Consider the following 14,413-nt stretch of genomic DNA (forward strand, 5'->3'; position numbering starts at 1 on the left):
CCGGCGCGGGCCGCGCTAGGCCCGAGGGCAAGGCCGCGTTGCCATGGCGACGGCCCCGGCAGGGGGGGCGGATACGCGGCCGGACCCGCCGGCGCCCCGCAGCCAATCGCGTGGGGCCGCCGCGCGCGGGAAAGCGGTTCCCCCCCGCCCGCCGCCCCCGCGCTGCCGTTCCGCGGCGCTGCCGTTCCGCGGCGCGTCCCTCCCCCGGGCAGCGCCGGAAGACGAAACGGCCTGAATTAGACACCCGTTTTCCTACAACAGCAGGGATAAAAACACCCCCCAAAGGAGTCCCAAGAGCGCCTCTCCCTTCAAGAAAAGCGCTGTGAGGAGATTTTTGTAACACCGCTGTCGGTTAACGCTTGCAACTTCACCATGAAATTTTCAGGGGAACGGTTCAGAAGACAACGCAGCCTTCACCAGGGGCGCTGGTAAATTTGACTGAGCAAATCGCTGAGATGTGCATAAAGTGCGGTGTAAGCGTGAAATACGCTTAAAAATAACAACAGTAGCCATGTTCCTGCGCATCTGCTTGCTTTATTTGCCACCAGCAGCATTTCACCGCCCACGCGGCCTCCCCGGGCCGAGACAGGAGGGGGCCAGGGAAGGACCCGTTCCTGTCATTGATGCCCGGTGATCCCGAGGGATGGCAGAGGAGCTGGCCCACCCCGGCAGAGCCTCCCGCTTTCCCCCACCATGGCGTTGCCGGTGTTTCTAAACCCCAGCACATGCTGCTCGGGGGCCAGTCGAGCTGTCTGACGAGCAAGGCATCAGCAGAGCCACTTTTTTTTGGCTTTGGCATGTGGTGAGGGAGGGGATGGAGAGGCCGGAGCCGGGCCCAGACCCGTGACGGCAGCTGGAGACAGGGGTGAGGTGGGGACGGGAGGGCAGCGCTCACTTTGGTGCCCCAGCTCCCCCTCGCCTTCATCCTCTGCGCTCGTAATGGACGTCTGCTCCGAGCAGCAGGAAGTTCTGGGAGAGGGAGAGAGGGCGGCAGTGGGGCCGGCAGAGCCCGCAGCCCTGCGGTGCAGCCCAGTGCCCAGGAGCCGGGCTGTTCCTAGGATGCGAGCTAACTGGCTTCTGCAGCCCCTTCTGGCTAATTTTAGCTCCAAAGACGTTTCGCAGCCGCACCCAGCAATAAATATTCAGCATCTTTTCGCAGCTGCTCCAGCAGATGCTCCCCACAGCCTCCCAAAACACCGGCTTCCCTCCCACCCCTGGGTTGCTGCATCCCTGGGCTTCAGCATGGCTGTGGCCCCACCACATGCAGACGAGTCCTGGCAGCGTGCAGTTGCACCACAGGAGGGGGTAACACCATATAAACCTCTGTGTGCTATAAAAAGCACCATGGGAAACTCAGGCCCCAAGTTTAAAAGCTGCAGGAGGGCACAGCGCACCGCTGGGACGTGGTGCAGAGCAGCCACCACCTTGGCAAGGGGACACTGGTGGCGTTTCAGCCTGGCCTCCCGTGGCGCTGGGACCCCACCACCTCCCCAGCACCCAGTGAAGGGCCACAGCCGGGTGCTGGCTCACCTGGTGCGACTGCACGATGACGTTGGAGAGCTGTATCCTGTCCGGCAGTGGGAGAGGGAAGCCCTGGCCTAATCGCGCTGGAACAAGACGATGCACAGGGTGGTATGGGGACAGGAAGGGTGCACATGGGGCTGGGCAAAGCAGCAGCTGCCTCCTACCACCCCGACCCTTCGTCCTCCCTGCCTCATCCCAGGGCAGCAGAGGAACCCCCCCCCCCAGGGGCTCTCCTCGGGCTGGCACCCATAGAACTCAGGAAAGCATTTGGATGCATGTTGCACTTGTTTCTGTCCTGTTCCCTTTTGGATGCATGTCACCATGTGGAGGGAGGCTCCAGCACTGTGCGGTCCAACTCCGCCACCCCCAACACCCCTACGCTTGCACTGCCGTCCCCACCGCTCACTGCCAGTTTTACTCACGAATCAGGCCTGGCCACGCAGTTTTAATTAGCGAGCTGGGCCTGCTGTGATGGAGCAACCAAGTCTGTGCTTATTCCAGCATCCCCCATTCCCCCAGCAGGTCCTTACCATTAAGACGTGGCAGCAGGATACTGGAAGCAAGTATGTTCATTATTGACTGCAGCGTTCGCACCTGGGGACATGGAGAGAAGGGAAGGAAAGAGCTTTAGCCTGCGGGAGGGCAGGTGACCATGCACTGGTAGATAGTTAGGAGAAGAAAAGGAGACCGGGAATGGGGAATGAGCATCTGCTTCACTAGAGACCAGCCTCATGTCAGGGCCGTGCTGGTGGCAGAGCAGCATGGAGAAGACGGAGGCATCCCGCAGACAGTGGCAGGAGGTGGCCGCACAGTCAGCGCACCCCAGTCCTGCGGCGAGGCAAAGCTGGGACAGAGTTGTGGAGCTGCAGCTCACGAACCACCCGGACCAGAGGGGACGGAGCCACCAAGACCCCGGGAAGGGGCAGAGCATCGCGGGTGGGAGGCAGGTGGGCTCTGGGCAGACACACGCTAGCGCAAGCCCAGCCCGGCAGCGCGGCCCCAGGGCTCAGGGCACCGTCCCTGCACCTCTCGCCTGCACCAGCGGATACTGGCTGGGGGGGAAGCAGCTCGCCAGCCCTCCAAGTGCACCACCCGGGCACGGGCTCTCCGGAGGGCAGCTCACCTGGAAAGGGCCGACGTCCGAATGCTTCAGAGACAGCCTCAGCCTGCAGAGGTACAGGAGAGCACGCTGAGACCTCCGCAGGGCAGGCGTTCCCGCACGGCCTCCGCTCCCTGCGGGCCCAGCTCAGCGCCGCCGCAGCAGCTCCCTGTTCCCAGGGTCTCCCCATCCCGCTCCATCCTGGAGCCCGGAGCAGAGCCACCACCCCAGCCGCTGCACCCAGGCTGGGCACCCCGGCGGCTCCGCCGGAGGCACGGGGCGAGCTCTGCCCCTCTCCCCCTCACCTGCCAACCGTCAGGTTCCCAACGATGCGGCTGGACTTCACGTCGATGCTGGCGGACACGTTGGCTGTCTGGGGAGAGAGCGCAGAGCTCCAGCGGCTCCCCCAGCCCAGCAGGAGCCCGGGGGGGACGGCTCGGACCGCGGAAACGCAGCGAGGCTGCTGCCTGTCCACGGGCATGTTTGCACCCAGCGTCAAAACCTGAATTTGCGAGCCCAGGTATTTTTCTTTCGGGAATGCACCCAATGTACCAAGAAAAGCAGCAAAACAGGCTGGTTTTGGAAGGAATTCACCGCCTCTCCTAGCAGAGGTGGTACGGGATTGCCAAACGCCACCGAAGGATGCTCCATAGCTCGGACATTCCCAGCTTCGCCCCGCCGGGATGCGGTGGGGAGCTCACAAGCGCCCAGGGCTGCGGCTGCACGAGCTGCTCCCTGCCGGGGCGGCAGACAGCCGGCACGGCAAGCCGTGCCCCGACTCACCAAGTTGAGGAGGAAGAGAGGAGCCAGGCTGGAGCTGGGAAGGATGGCGTAAGCTTGGATATCCACAACCGGCCGGAGCGAGAGCCCCGCGGGGTCGATGCTCAGGAAAGGGGCAGAAGGGGTGGACAGCCTGAGCTTCATCAGCATGTCGGGGTACATCTTCTCCAGCTGGAAAGGAGCAGAGCGGGAGGGCGGTCGGAAGAGCGGCACATCCGCGGGAGAACGCTGCGGCGGTCCGGGAGCAAAACCCACCGCGGGCCCCGACGGCCAGCCGCGGCCGCGCTGCTCCCCGTGCCGGCAGCTGGGCACGCGCAGGGCCGCGCTCCCGGATAAACCATCCCGCCGGCTCCCGCCGTGCCGCTCACCTGGGGGACGAAGGCCGAGAAGGCGGAGGTGTTCAGGTGGAAGCCGAGGCCCTTGGGGATCTGCGGGAGGGAGGAGGTCACCGCCGGGGGCGGCTCCGCGAGGACGATCCCGCCAGGGAGCCGGGGTGAGATCGGCCCTTCGGCACCGGCTCTGCCCCGAGCCCGGATGCGCCCCGCGTTCAGCCGCCGGCGGAGCGGAAAGCCCCGAGACCTCCGGCTGCCCGCCGGCGGGTTGCACCCGGCCCTGCGCGCCCCTCACCATGGAGTCGGTGAGCTCGAGGACCAGGGCCCCCGCGGCGTGGTAGGTCAAGCCGGCCGTGTTGAAGAAGTAGCTGGAGGCCCCGAAGTAAACCATGCGGGCATGGTCCGGCGGGAAGGCGAGCGGCGGAGGAGGGAAGGGCACGGCGGAGCGGTGCACCGCGGAGAAGAACTCGCCCTGGAAAGGGAGGAAGCGAGGGAGGGAAGGAAGGGTGATGCTGGCGGGCAGAGCGCGGTGGGAATCACCCGCTCACCCGGGCTGGGAAGCGGCATTTGCCAAACCCCGTCTGTCTCCCACCGCCTCCTGCGATGGCATCAGCCGGACCGAGCTCTCCCGGCAGCCTCTCACCTTCAGGCCCGCGTCCAGGGATTGGGCGGTAGCAGCCGGGGGTGCCACCAAGGAGTAATCGATCCCAGCCACTGCATCTATCTTGGCTGTGACTGTGAAACATGAGGCAGAGCCGTGAGCGAGACGGAGGCGGAGGGGAAAGCCGGGAGGACGTTGCCTGCCGCCCAGGCGGTGCCGGCACCCGGACTTCCCAGTGCAACCGCACGGTACTGGCTCTATGCATGGGCATTTTCTCTCCAAGTCTCTTTAGAAGCAAAAAAACCCCACGTTTCCCTCCGCACTCTGCTTCTCTGCACTGCAAAGACTCCTGCACCTGCAAAGCAGCCCGGGTCCCCTTGCTAAGAACCAGCCCCAGGGCACAGCTCCGGCTGCGTGCGCCGCCTGTGCACGGTGACAGCTGGGTGCACGGTGACAAACCTCCGCCGATAGCGTTCAGCGGCTTTCAACACGGGTGGGGAAATAAAGGGAGATGGGGAGGGGGCGGAGGGTCGAACGCTGTCCTCACGGGCAGGGAAACGCGAGGAAGAGCTGCTCAGAAACCCCTGGGCAGCCCCACGCAGTACCTGGCAGGGTCTGGAGGTAAGGCTGCAACTCGCTGTGGACAGAGCTGACCACGTTTTCGCAGACCTGGGAGAAAAAGGCAGCAAAGTTTAGCACCTGCAGCTCTGTTTGGGGTGACCGAGTCACATCCTGAGGGTAAAAGCCTCAGACAGTCTCTGCATTGCTGCCTAGTGCTGTTTTTATTCTTTGCAAAAGCCTGATTAAATAGAAGAGCACACAGTGACATTTGCGTCTGTGCATCAGACAGCAAATTAATTAAGTGTCCAAAATACATGCAGGGTTTGTACCTGCAAACATCTGCTCATGACAAGCTCTCCACGCACAGTTTAGCTGTATCAAGGCTCTTTGAAGGGATCTCACTTGGGCCCTTAAGATTTTCCCTGGGGTCTATACTGGAGTGAATTGTGCTGAGCAGCCAACAGTTCGGCTTAAGCAGAGCAATGGAAAGAGTTAATCTGTCCCTGCAGGGGCGGGAGGACAAATAAGCAATGCGAGTTCATACAGCTTGGCGCTGCCAGGACAGAAGAGCACGTCCCTCTGCCGCTGCCATCCCCCATCTGCAGGTGAAGCCTCAGCATTACTGGGAGCTTGGAGCGCGGGCTAAACACTGGCCTAGGAAACAGTCCTGCGGACAAATGAGATAATCTGCTAAAGGTCTCTTCCAGTCCTGTTCCCATAAGGGCACGGGAACTGCCACGCTGGATCACACCATCATCTGTCTGATCGGGCATCCAGCCTGCAGCAGCCGATGGCGAGATGCAGAGCGCCGGAGGAGCAGCGATGATGCTGCCAGCAAAGCAGCCAGCTGGCCACGCAGAGCCAGGGAGGAAGAGGAGGCAGAGCCTCGGGCACATCCTCATTGACAGAGGGTCACTGCTGCTCACTGTCCCCCAACCGACGTTCATCCATCTGTGCTGGAAATGCCCCCATCGCTTCCCGGGAGGGACAAACCGCCAAAGGGCTCCGTACCGGAGGTGGCAAACGTCCCGGGCAGCCCCGGTCTGGCGGGGAGGCGTTCTCAGCTGCTTGGCCACAACAGCATCGTGCAGCGGAGCATGTTGGGCAGTGCTAGCGGGAGGCCAGGAGACCTGATCCCTCCTTTGCGCGAGAGAGCTGCAGCCCCGCGCCCGGCAGGCCGGGACACCCACCAGCTTCCTTGCTGCGGTGGGACAAGCACAGGCAGGCTGGAAGGGGAGCAGCAGAAACGCTGTTTACAGCGACCAGGTCCCTCGTGCCTTTGGCGGCAGCAGACACTTTCCAAGGCTCATGCAGCACGCCGGGCTGCCGGGGCCGGGAGCCGCCCCGCGGGATGGAGCGGTGCCCAGGGAGTCCTGCTGCGGCACCTGCCCGGTCCATCCCAGTGCACCCTGCCCTCGCCCTGCACGGCCCCCTCATGCATTGGAAAAGGTACTTGAGAAACTTGCGTTTGGCAAGAGGGGGCTTTGCTGCACTGCCGGAGGAGCCGAGGATGCGAGAGCCTCTCCAGATTCCCGCAACTGCCTTCCTTCCAGGAGGTAAAAGAGCAAAAAAGGCCTGGTCTGCTTGGCCCCGGCTTAACTCCTACTGCCAACCCATCTGCTCCCACAGCTCCCAGGTGGCCCATAAAAAGCCACTAGATGGCATCCGAAGTAGCCAAATGCGCCTGGATGAGGACTCGGATCTGCTGCAGAAGTGGGATTTGCCTGTTCTCCAATTGCCTCCTTCCTGAACAAGGTTCACATCCAGAGAGGTTGTAACTCCTGCCAGTTAGCCTTGTAGTAATTATTGCTAACAGCTTGTTTTCATGTCTTATTGCAGGTTTCCTGCATGTAGGCTTTTGTACAGGGCTGTAGGTACCAGGGTTTCCCTGATGCACCCCATTAAAACAAGATGGCAAGTGTCTGAAATCCAGAGATGAGAATTTCTACCCCATTGCTCCCAAATGCCTGTATGAGTGCAGGCCATTGAAAGGACAGCTCTAATCAGGTTTCCTCTGTTACAATGAGTTTGGCTGAGGCACCAGATCTAATTAACTGACCACATGGAAAGAAAAGTCTTTGTTAATTAGGAACCAATTATCTTAGGCACTGGCAAATGTTGCAGGTTTAGAATTCAGCCTGAGCCACACAATGCCAAGGGGACTGCAGCTCGCAAGCGCTCATTGCTCACGGTTTTCACCAAACCGGCAGCGTGCCAGCATGCTCTGGCTCTAGCAAAACCTGCATGCGTGACAGGAGGAGCTCAGACCACAGTCACAAGTGAGGACTGGAGATCAGCAGGAAGCCTGGAGCTCAGCCCTCCCGGCCTACCATACCTTGCTCTCCAAGATCCTCCTGAACCTGGACTCGATAGCGCTGTGGAAGAGGTTGTAGAGCCAGCTGCGGAGAAAAGCACCGAGAGATACAGTCATTCTCCCTCCAGCTCAGGCAATGCTGCAGAAGCATTTGCCAGAGAAAGAGCGTCACTAGAGATACGAGACAGTGGAGAATGTTATCCCCATGCCAATTTGGAGTCTAGCTTTGCTTTAGGGTTTACATTTGCAAACAGACCTGCTTATAAACAACATGCATACAAATGTACTGACTGCCTGAAAACTTCTCCCTTAAACGTGCAACCACAGTAGAGCAAATCTGGACCAGATTTAAGTTCTTTCAATTGCATCTCTGGATGGAAATTGTATTGCAAGAGTCCAGAGGCAGCTGGATAATGGTGTGCAAGGGGCAAGTAGGTCTGGGGGGGCCGAAGGGACAACCTGCAAGGGATAGCGGGTGCCAGCATCCTATTCCTTGCACCAGGGCCTGAAAGCCGTGCCACGCTGCCTGTCACATTCCCATACCAGCTGAACTAACACACAGGATTTCTAGGCTTTAACAGTGAAGTTACATACCCTAACTTGCCCGAAAAGTGTATACGAACGTCGGAGATGTGAGTGCTGCAGTCAGAGGTGTCAGCAGTGGGCTTCCCAGAGGCATCGCTGCCCAGCTTCAGGCTGATTCTGATAGAGAGATTCTCAACCTTCAGGTCAAACGAACCGTGGTCCCTACTGCAGGGAGAACAAGAAAGGGGGCATTTTTCACTGGTGAGTCCTGGTGGTTGGACCCCAAACCAGCCAGAGCTTCGAGATGGATCTAGCTCAGGCTTCCCCTTGTAGAGAGCATCCAGAGAAGATGAAGACTTCTAAACTCAGAAAGACCAAACTTCAGGAGGAGAAGAAAACAGTCCAGACCCAGAGTGGGAAATGCAGAGTGAAGCACGTAGACGACTGGAAGATGCTCTCAGGGAGAGCCACGGGGCACCTACATGAAATGCACCTTCACCCGCCAGTTCCCGTCCACCTTGGCAAAGGCGCTGGAGATGGAGACTTGCAGGCCCACGTTGGGGATTGGGGAAATCTGCGAGTTTGGCAAGTGGAAACTGCGAAGGTTCAAGCTAAAAATAAAGAAATAAAAGGAAAAGCGCTTGAAAGGTGGTGCCTCGACCCCTTGCAAGCCTTGCTGCTGAGGGAGCCGGGCTCGAGGAGCCCCGGAGCCGTCCACCCCACGGCTCCCTGCGGCACCTCTTGGCTCCCGCTGGCCTGGGCTTGAAGTGCAAATGAGCTGCTGTTTCAGGGACTGCAGGGACCGTGTTTCTGAAGGCATCACTTCACTTTGCATTTCTGTGGCACGTCACTGTGCCAAACTCACCGCTTTGAGCTCAGTTGCACAAAAACCGCTTGCACCCAAATTGCTGTAACTCTAGTTCCCCTTTCCCCTGCACCGGGCGGGGAGGGTCAGAAGCAGGAGCGTCCCAGCCCACTCCGAGGACGCGGATGACATCTCTGGGGTGCGGCGGGGAGAGGACCATGCTCGCTGCTCCAGAGGCACCCCTGCCCCTTCCCAAGCCTCCTGTGCCTTGTGCAGGCCGGGGGGGGGGGGGGGGGGGGCCACTGCTCGGCGGGCTGGCCAGGCTCACCTGGAGATCTTGTAGTGCACTTTTCCTACATGCCGCACTCGGAAGTCCCCCGAGATGTCCGGCAGCCTCAGCTGACTGAGCTTCTTCTCCAGGACAGCGACCCCATACTGACGAGCTGCAAGGGACATGGGGAAAACATCACTGCCATGCTCTTTCCGAAGGGGACCCGGCCCTGACTCCCATCTCCCTCCAACACGCAGGAGGGCCCCAAGCTCCGTGCTGCTCCCGCTTCCCAGCAGCACAGGAAAGCTGGAGGGAGCCCGGTCCCCGGGAGCAGCGTGGCACAGCCGGGTGCTGCATCCCTGCTCCGGCGAGGCAGGGGAGTCACGTCCTGCTCTCCAGCGCGGCCGGAGGAGCCGCTGGGGTAAATGAGCCATTTCTTGCACAGCGTATTTCAATCCATAACTCCGCTCCAGTGGAGCCAGGGCTCTGCCTGCCTCAATAACAGCGACGCGGGGCCCATCCATCTCGGGCGCTGCCTCCCCCGGCAGCTCGGCACCTGGGCACGCCGGCGCTGCCTGCAGGCGTGCGGCCGCAGCGAGACCCTCCACCCCGCCAGACCTGCCGTGCACCCCGCTCTGCCCACCTGCAAGAGAGGGGAAATTGGGGCCAAACCTACCGTAGTCCAAGCCCGCCTGAGTGATCCTGACCTCGAAGCCGGGGTGCACAGCCCCGGCCAGCGCCAGGCACGCGGCCAGCACCATGCAAGCCAGCGCCGGGCTCCGCACTCCCATCCTCGCCGCCCCGCGAGGTCGGCCGCCCTGCACGAGCTGCGGCGCTGCCCGCTCGCCCTCCACCTTTATAGCACCGCGGAAAAGGGAACCGAGAGCGAGGACGGCACGCAGAGCCGCTGCGCCTTCCTGCACGGGACGGCCCCGCGTCCCAGCCCCCAGCCGGCCGGCGAGCAAGCGAAAGTGCTTCCTGCTTGGCCACGGCCCTGCTCTGGCGGCTCACCTGTGCCCGGCAGCACCGCCGGCTCTTCTCCTCGGGGACCCCGATGGGCTAGTGAAAAGCAGGAGGCAACTGCTCAGCTTTTAGCCCTAGGTCAGATGTGACCAGTTTTCCCAGGCAGCAGGAGCAGACGTGCTGCTGGCACCGGTTCGATTCTGCCAGCCGAGCTCGAGGGGCTTGTTTGCTCGCTCTGTGCTCTGCCCCGGCTGCTTTCCTTGGGCACAGGCTGCACCGGAGCTGCCTCCGAGCCCTCCTGCCCCGCCGGAGATCTCCCGGCTCCTGCCCCCAGCCATCACCAGTCACAGGCACCAAGCAGCAGCAGCAGCAGCACAGCCCGGGCTAAAGAAAACGAGTTCTGTTCCTTCACCTCGGGAGAGCAAACCCCAGATTCACCTGACACCGAGCAAGGGCTGGTGAAGAGGCACTCGACCCGGGCTGGGAGACCACGACGGGGCGTTAGGGAGACTGAAATCAAGGAGCATCCTCCTCTCCTTGCCCCCGAGCAGCCGTGCCCGGGGGAGACCCCGTGGCCCCAGGTGTAAGAGGTCCGGGGGTCCCGCCGTGTCGCAGCGCTTGGGCTCGGGAATACCGAGAGCTGTGCATGGCCCGGGCGCAGCGAGGCGGAGGAAAGGGGAAGCACCTCTGCCGCTGCAGCCCCAGCGCCGCAGTCCCGGGGCGAGCCGGGCAGGCAGGACATCTCCGTGCGGGCTTCGGAGGCTGCTCTGCGCTTTCCCCAGAGCCCTGCTGACCCCCGGCTCAGCACTCGCAGGGGAAGGAAGAAGAAACAGTTCAAGTCACTTTCATTTCCCTTTCTGGAAGCAGAGCGGGACTGGGCACAGGAAATCCACAGTGGCTGAGGCAGGCAAATATCGCCTTTGGATCCTGGGAAGCCCTGATTGCCAAAGACAACATCCCGAATGAAGCACTTGTGAAATGGAGCTATTGCTCAACCGCGGCAGCCTGAAGTGACCGTGCACTTTGGTGGAGCCTGGAGAAGAGCTGCAGCCCCAGCGGGGCCTGGAGAGAGCGGGCGAGCAGGGAGCTGTCATTGCTGGAGGCATTGGGCACGCGGAGGGTTGGTGCTGCGAAGACTGGGATGCACTGGGATTCCCATGCGATGATTGCTCGGGAGAGCGGAACTGCTGCCGCCACGTGCTCTGGGGAGGCACGTAACGGCCAGCACTGCCCCGCTTGCGGGTGGAGAGGGCAGCCCCGCACCCTGCCCTGCTCCGGGCTCGCGCCTGCTGTGGGCACCAGCTGCCAGAAAAAGCAGAGAGGATCCCGCAGGTCTGGTGCCAACAGTGCACATCAGAGCCGCAGCAAACAGCCCCCGGGCAGCTGGACACAGCGATGGGCTGAGACGCCCCAGCAGTGCAGGAGCCCACGGACCTGGCTCATTTCCCATGGAAAGTGGGAGCCAAGAGCAGAGCAGGTGGCTACAGCACAGCCCTGCACCAGCGGCCCCCGAGCTGGCGGCTGCCTGCTGTCAGCTCTCTGCCGGGTCTTGCTCCGTGCGAACGGGCCGCTCCAAAGCCTCCCGTCCGTGACGCTGCATCCAAGCGGGGCGGTTTTGTAATGTTTAAGGTCTTTAGGACAAGCATTAAGGAACCAGAACCTCTTTTATGAGGAGAAATGAAATTTCATGGGGAGCAATGTACAGAGGAAGCATAAACAGAAAGTTTCCCACCTGAGCTTGAGCAAATTTTAAAGTTGAACTGAAAAACTTTTGCACAGCACAAGTCCTGACAGAACAGAGCTTTGTTCGTCAAGGAAGAGCTGAAAACACTTCTAACGCCCCATAGCAAGGGCTGGCCCCGCCGGCGCGTCGCGCTGGGGATGGCAGCAATAAACCAGTTGTGAAATTCTGCCCTGACTGAGCAGGGGGAAAAGGGCTTCGCTGCCCAGGCTGCGCTGCCAGCCCCCGGGGCTGCCGGGGAAGGGCCGGAGCCGGGTGGCCAGAGCCGTTCCCTCCGGCCGCGCGCATGGCCATCGCGGGAGCAGCTCCCCGGGCTGCCCACGACTCTTTTCCACTTCGGGATGCAACCACCCTGCCCGGACCATCCTGCCGTCGCGTGCACGGGCTCTCCGGGGGCTCCATGGGGCGGCTCTGCCCCATGCCAGGCAGCCGTCCTCCCTGGGCGCTGGGCTCGCTCCTATGCCCGTTGCGGATGCAGGGCCGCGCAGCAGGGTTTATCGCTCCGTTGGCTGTGAGCGAGGACATCCAGACACAGCAGCCTTCAGAGAGGGGAATTGGTGGAATGCGTTTCCCCGGAGACGCATCTGCCCTGGGAATTCCCCAGGGCCAGGGCTCTGTGATCCTGCCGGAGGTGCCGAGCTGAGCTGGCGGCTTATCCGACTTTTATGTTTGCAGAGCAAATCTCTGGTCTGGCAAGCGTGCTGTTTAATGGGGAAATACACGGGGAAAACCCAAGGAGACGGGCAAAGAAAGCAGGAGGCACCTGGCTGGTTTCAGGGGAGCTCGGAACAGGAGACCCTCAGTCCTGCTGCAGCCAGGCAGAGGCTTCCCTGTGGATTCCCTGCTGGCAACGGAGCAGGGCTCTGAGCAGGACCCGCAGGCGAGCAGAGACATGCTTTCCAGAGGGCTTCATCCCAACCCCTGCAATGGGTCGGCAGCACGGAGATGCCGGGGAGCCCGTGGCTGCTGCCGGCTCCCGTGCGTGCCCATGCACTGCCCACCCGGGCACGGCCCCCGTCACCTGCTGCTGCAAGTCTGACAACGCGGATCCAGCAGCATCTAAAAATACAGCCGGGGGCAGCACAGGGGCTCCTTCCCGCTGTTGTTTTCCCAGCTGCGGGACGAGGCCGGCCCTGGTGTGACCCGGGGCCCGGCTGTCACTGGAGGCTCCCCGTCGGGGCTGGGGACACGGCAAGCAGAGCAGGAGACCCGCTGGGCATGGCAAGCAGCATCGTTCTGCCACGGAGCCCCGGGCACGGGACCGAGCCACGAGCAATGTCGCTCCTGGAGGGACCCGGCGGCATGGTCGGGGCCAGGACCACGCAGCTGCTGCCTCGCCGGAGCGGGCCTGGGGGTGCAGAGGCACGGGGAGGTCACCGCGCAGGCGACGGCCAGGCGCAAGCTCAGCTGGAGCACGGGCTTCCCCGAAGGGCTGCACAGCACCGCAGGGAGCGGAGACCACACCGAGGTCCCCGGGTGCGGGACCAGCGCCCTTGGGGCCGGGCTCGCTGCCTGCACCAGCCGTTAGCGGCATCCCGGGCCCCCGGCACGAGGCTGGCTCCGCAGCAGGGCGCCCTCCCCACCGGCCGCAGCGCTCCCTCCCCGCGGCATGCCGCCCCGTGCTGCCTGACGTGATGTCTGGGAGCCTCGCGGGAGACAGAGGGGGACGATTTTGCAGAAAAGTCAAAATAAAAATGCAGGAATGGTGACCTCAGGCGGACCCCGGCGGGGGGGTGAATGGTGGCTCTGTGCCGGCGGAGGGGCAGGGGAAAGGCCACGTGCACAGCTGCTCGGGCAGGGCCGGGCGCAGAGGGAGGGAGAGCGCCAGGGTCAGGGGCCCGGGGCTGCCGGGCGCTCGGGGGCCCCAGCAGCACTGCTGGCTGCTGGCCGACGCCGTCTCTGATGCCCCTGCTCCAAGCCTCGCTGCTGCAGGGTGCACGGGGCTGCTTTGGGGCGCTGCAGGGATTCAGAGCAGGATGCAGCCGCACTCACGGGGCAGCCCAGCCGAGCACAGCAGACGCAGGGCACATCACGGTCCCGCAGGGAGCTGCTGCCTGCAGCCACCCCGGGAGGTCACTCTGCAACACCCGGGACGGCGGGGCCCAGCCAGGGGTGGCTTTGCACCTTCCTCCCCTGCTCACCAGCCCTGGGGCCACCAAAGCATCCTACCTGCCGCTGCCCAGATCCAGCGAGACGTGGCTCAGCACCCTCCTCCACCAGCTCCGCTCACTGCTCCCTCCCTGCCTGCGGGGGCATGGGCCAGAGCAAGCGCTCAGGTGCATTTCAGAGCTACCTGAGCAATTAAACAGGAGGCTACAGGAGATGATATCACATTCCCTCCTGCCCCTGCACTCAGAGAAACCCTAAAAAGCCTGAAGCAGAGTATGCGAACTAATGCAATTACGGAGCAATTGGCTGCTGGTGGGGAAGGGAGGAGCTGGCCCGGCAGGCCCTGGTCTGCATCGGGGTTCCCAGGCAGGCATCTTTGATGGGGGCCTGGGCGTGTCTCGGCTAAGGGGTGACCTGCGGGCAGTTGGCAGTGCCAGCAGCTCTGTGCCGAGGCTGTGCGGCGGTGCTGGGGCAGTGCTGCGGCGCTGGGGCATGCCTCGCACTGTGGGCCCCGGCCGCTCTCAGCCCTCCTTGGCATGGGGAGCCCAGGGCTGCCGTCGCCCCCGGGCAAGACCTGCCGCCCCCTGCACCCGCTGCTGGGGTGCTGTGGCTGCCTGCAGCCTGAGCCCTTGCAGCATTCGTGACCTGTAACGGCAGAGGAAGAGCTCTTGCAAGCTCCCAAGGAAATGGGAAGCGAAGGCGGAGAGCCCTCCCTCGCGCTGTTTCTCCCCTCCGCGCGAGCCAGCAGCCCAGCTGCACCGTCTCCCGGCCTCCGCTTGTTTTCACAG

General features: G+C 62.6%; 1 protein-coding gene across 1 annotated transcript; it reads right to left on the reverse strand.

Moving 5' to 3' along the window:
• Nucleotides 1–521: 521 nt before the first annotated feature.
• Nucleotides 522–9,648, reverse strand: LOC106490849 (bactericidal permeability-increasing protein-like). The gene is made up of 15 exons (XM_067307483.1): nt 9,489–9,648; nt 8,870–8,984; nt 8,219–8,347; nt 7,806–7,961; nt 7,233–7,296; nt 4,942–5,005; nt 4,379–4,470; nt 4,031–4,207; nt 3,772–3,831; nt 3,407–3,574; nt 2,929–2,996; nt 2,648–2,690; nt 2,055–2,118; nt 1,531–1,607; nt 522–969 (listed from the first exon to the last, which is right to left on the reverse strand). The coding sequence occupies exons 1-15, from the start codon at nt 9,601–9,603 to the stop codon at nt 922–924; spliced, it is 1,440 nt and encodes a 479-aa protein (XP_067163584.1). The 5' UTR covers nt 9,604–9,648; the 3' UTR covers nt 522–921.
• Nucleotides 9,649–14,413: the final 4,765 nt, after the last annotated feature.

The sequence above is a fragment of the Apteryx mantelli genome, chromosome 18, assembly GCF_036417845.1.
Source record: "Apteryx mantelli isolate bAptMan1 chromosome 18, bAptMan1.hap1, whole genome shotgun sequence".
Lineage (NCBI taxonomy): Eukaryota > Metazoa > Chordata > Aves > Apterygiformes > Apterygidae > Apteryx > Apteryx mantelli.